Genomic DNA, 4,525 nt, shown 5'->3' on the forward strand with positions numbered 1-4,525 from the left:
TATATATATATATATATATATGTGTACATATATATACTAGCAAATTCACCCGTCCTTTGGATGGTGTAATTTATTATAATGGTGCACTACTTTTGATGGTTTAAGTTGAATTAGCCTGCAGTTAGAAGTCGTTTCAAGTTGATAAGCGTAATATGTATAATTACCATTTTCATTAGCAGTTTATGATATGGCATTAAAAAACTTAGGTAATGAATAAACTTTTTTGAACACAAATTTGGCAGTTAGTAATAAATGAAAGTCCATGAAATGAGATTGCAATTTCAGTAAGCATTAGAGATCCTATATCTTACTTGAAGCATTTTGTATCATGGACTTAGTTTTCTTGTAATGTCTGACACAACTTCATTGAAGCTTTTTTTTCAATGAAAGTCATGTATGATAAAGAAAAGCAAACCTCTATAGCAAACCCACAAATAGAAAAAGGGCATGTACAAAAATAAATGTCAGAGCATGCTTTTGAGCGAACAGCGTGCGTGAAGTAAGAAGGGCCATTGAAGGTAATTTACTATTAACAGGAATCAGGGAAATGAAGCAAAGTATCAATGAAATGCTTGCAGGAAGTCTGATTGCGAATGGCTACAGTTTGGTGAAGATGTGAAGAATGCAAAAGAGGAATATCTACTGTAGGGCTGCGTTGTAGATATTTTTTGTTTTTCCTTCAGGCGCACAGATGAATAAGTTATCTGAATGGCCAACTCTGGAACAACCAACATAGAACTGTCCATGTGAAGAACAATTTTTGAAGGTCTAATCCAACAACTTTCAGTAACTAACCTTGTGCTTTGTCAACTGTCATGGCGAAGCTGAGTTTTAGAGGGCACTACAGTCTCTGCATAGGGTAGGAGTAGTCTGTTGGGGTTAGTGGAATTTTCGAAATGAAAATGGTATCATTTTTGTGCTGTCCCGTGACAATTTGGGCTTTAATGATGTGGTTTATCATTTGTTTGACCACAAGATGAGTTCCATTGTATGGTGTGGGTACGTTTAGATTGCGTAGGAGGATGGCAGGGCAGCCAACTTTTAAGTGAAGTTCATGGTAAGGGAGTCCTGGAGGATGTTGGAAGTTGAGAAATTCTGTTGGAAAGTGTGTAAACTGATCGGGGTCAGTAACAGTGTCAACTGATCTGTAACAACATTCTTGAGAAGGTATCTGACTGAATACGTTGTAGGTGAGAGTGTTGACAGCTGCATTTGTAGGTGCAAGAACCACCCTGATGTGAAGCCAATCTGGTTCTATGTATTCTGTTGTAAGATTTGGGTAAACGGTAGAACATAAGTCATCAGGGCTGGAGACAGTGTGGCCAATGGTGTAGTGTCAATGTATCCATTGTCATCAGTCTGTAGGAGTGATCTCATGTTGATGATGAGTTGTTTCGGAGGAGGGATTTTATAAGGCAGGCATTAGGTTCATCAGCTGGTGTTCCTTTGGGTATAATAGGCAGAGTGTGTTGAAAATCTCCTGCAAGAAGCATGTTGTTGTTTGATCTAAAGTCTCTGATTGTGGTATCAGGTGCTTGTAGGGAACATTTATGAGATGTAGTTGCTTCATGAATTTTTTCAAAATTGTCGCTTCCTCCAAGGAATGCATTATGTGGCATGTTGGGTTTTCTAGATGTGTTACATTGAAAGGCAATTTTAAGGTAGAGTGTGCTGTTCCTCTGCTGTCAAGAAGAGTCAAGGCTATTCCTGAGAAAGCAACAGCAATAGCAAGGTCATCATTATGCTGCAACTTCGCAAGAAGATTCAGGGGGATGTTTTTCCAGTTCCACTGGGTGCGTCTAAGAAGATGATTCTGTCAGTGTGTGTGCAGATGTTTCTGAGGACAAAATTGTGTACATCAGCTTGATCAGAATTCAGAAAGAGTTTGTTGTCAACAGTGTACCGTTTGAGTTTGTGGATGTTGTAGGATGTTTCTCTGAGAATGAGGCAATTGGGACAGGTGTCTTCATTTCTTTCTGGAGTGTTGAGAGAATAAGCGTCCAATCATTGACCTCCAATTGCCCAAACCAAGTCTTCCAAGAGAAGAAGCCCTCTGTTGTAAATGGCAGGGGTGGTGAGAGTGTCAATGCTACCTGTGATTTGATGAGTCTGTTGCAAAATGTCATGGTACAATGAGTTTTCTTATTTATTCCAAAGTGAATGTGTCTGCCAGATTGCAGAAAACCAACATTATTACAAAAAGGTGTTGGAGCTTGTGCAGAGAATGACACAGAGAAGCCTCTTTGAGTGCATTATCATACTGATCATCTGTATCCAAAAGTCCCCATTCGGAGCAGGCATCTTTGAAAGTGCTGCATAAGTGACTGTCCACTGTGCAAAGGTTGTCGAAGGAGGTTGGTGGAATATAAGTGATGTATGTGCCAAGCGTGAACGAAATCAGATAAAAAATATTGATTTTAAGTGGGATCATGTAAATGGCCTGTCACATAAACACACGCACACATTGTCCATCTTATATATTAAAGATATACGAATGTACACTTATATATATATATGTGTGTGTGTATGTATATATATGCATATTGATGATGATATATATACATATATATACTTATTATATATGAGTGTGTGAGTGTGTGTGTGTGTGTATGTATGTATATATATATATATATATATATATATATATATATATATATATATATATATATATTATCCAAAGTGCACAGTGTTATATATCCATTATAGCCAATCTTACTAATTGGTTTCATGCTAGGGATTCACTAGAGTGTTAGGTAACAATCTGATTATGTAACCCTGTGCTCATCAGAAGTAGCTGGTATGGAATGAAATATGGAGACTGCTCTCTATTGCTAAAAAAGGACCACAGAATGAACTTAACCCTCCAAACACACACCATTATAAAAAGAATGGGACAGCCCAAATCTATGAAAAGTCTCCTAACACAAGCTCGAATACCCTCAACAAAAACACTGAAGCCGTCAGTAAAAAAATGCGGTAGACCCAACTGCGGAATATGCATCAATCTAATTGAGGGATCAGAGTTCTCCTTCAAACAGGGACATAATTTCAAAGTGAAAAGTAACTTCACATGTACTTCGGAGAACCTGATATACACATTGACCTGCTCTGGGTGCCAAGAGCAGTACATAGGCCAAACAAAAAACAGCCTGCGTCAACGGATGGCTCTGCACAAATCCCAAATCAAAATTCCCCAAAACATAAAAATAGCATTCAGCCAACACATCGATATTTGTGCCTATAATAAAAATCCAAGTTTCAGAATTTTTCCCCCTACCAATTCAGAGACGATACAACCTACAGCCAAAGAATAAGTAAAAAATCTCTCTTCATCACAAAATACAAACCCCTTCTGAATGCATCTACAACGAATGACATATCCACTACGACCTTAGAATAAAACACACACAAATATTAAAAATGATAAACTCCAAATAGATACTCAAGGAATTATAAAAAAATTAAAAAATATAAAAAACAACCCCAATCACTACTCACTCGACTAGTTACTATCACACTATCCTGCATTTTATTATTACTATTTCTCTTCTTTTCCCCATCCCTCATCTTCTTCTTCCTTTCCACCACCTCCTCCCTTACTTTATTACTACTACTGCTGTTTAGAAAAACACCTACGCAAACATTATAAACAATACAGATCACTACGACCATCAACAGGTCAATGTCAGGACACCCAACCAATTAACACTCTGCTACTATCATAGCACTCCTTCTTCGAACCCACAAGAGTTAACAAGTGAAACAGAGACAGGCAGAAACAAGAAAAATGCTCCTGTTATTTGAATGCTATACAAATATGTCTTTAAAAAGACTTTTCTTTTAAATATACTAAAATTTAATTTTTCAATAATTTTTCAAAAATTTATTATTCATAATTACTGTTGAAAAGATCTCAAGGATCGAAACCGGTTCTGTAATGTTCTTTATAAAAGTATTTTAGCATTTTCTACTTTGTCTTTTTTCCATATATATATCTACTTGTGTGTTCGTTTTCAACCTTTTACATATATATATGTGTGTGTGTGTGTGTGTATATATATATATATCAATACGGAGCAAATAATTCAGGAGAAAATATTTGCAAAGATATCATTGACTCTATTATTATCTAGTGTAACAATTTAAAAATGAGAACAGAATCAGTAATATAGGCAATTGCAGGCCCCAAGAAAGCATTAAATAGCAGAAGGATTAAAATTAATCAAATAACCCTTCAGCTATATATCTATATGTGTGTACACACATACACACACAAATATATGACAGAAATATGAAATATACTTACAGACATCACAAATTCACATTTTGACAATGCTGTTATAGTGACCTTTGACTCAAAAAATATTTTCACATCATCCTTGGAATAGCCATTCACTTTGGTTGTTGTTTCTATTTTGTAGTTGTAGTTTAATGATTCCCCAGGTACATATCCAAACTTGTCTGTGAATACTGTACAAGAAACAAAGTTATATGTCATCAATATATATATATATATATATATATA

At 35.9% G+C, this 4,525-nt stretch overlaps 1 protein-coding gene across 3 annotated transcripts in view; it reads right to left on the bottom strand.

The window, feature by feature from the left end:
• Positions 1-4,525, bottom strand: part of LOC106873345 (uncharacterized) — a 253,626-nt gene that overhangs the window by 166,969 nt on the left and 82,132 nt on the right. For all 3 annotated transcript variants that reach the window (XM_052977316.1, XM_014920673.2, XM_014920674.2), the window contains exon 3: positions 4,307-4,470. In XM_052977316.1, the coding sequence (XP_052833276.1) occupies positions 4,307-4,312 (6 nt within the window). In that variant the 5' untranslated portion in view covers positions 4,313-4,470. The remainder of the gene's footprint in view (positions 1-4,306; positions 4,471-4,525) is intronic.

The sequence above is a fragment of the Octopus bimaculoides genome, chromosome 28 (assembly GCF_001194135.2).
Source record: "Octopus bimaculoides isolate UCB-OBI-ISO-001 chromosome 28, ASM119413v2, whole genome shotgun sequence".
NCBI lineage: Eukaryota > Metazoa > Mollusca > Cephalopoda > Octopoda > Octopodidae > Octopus > Octopus bimaculoides.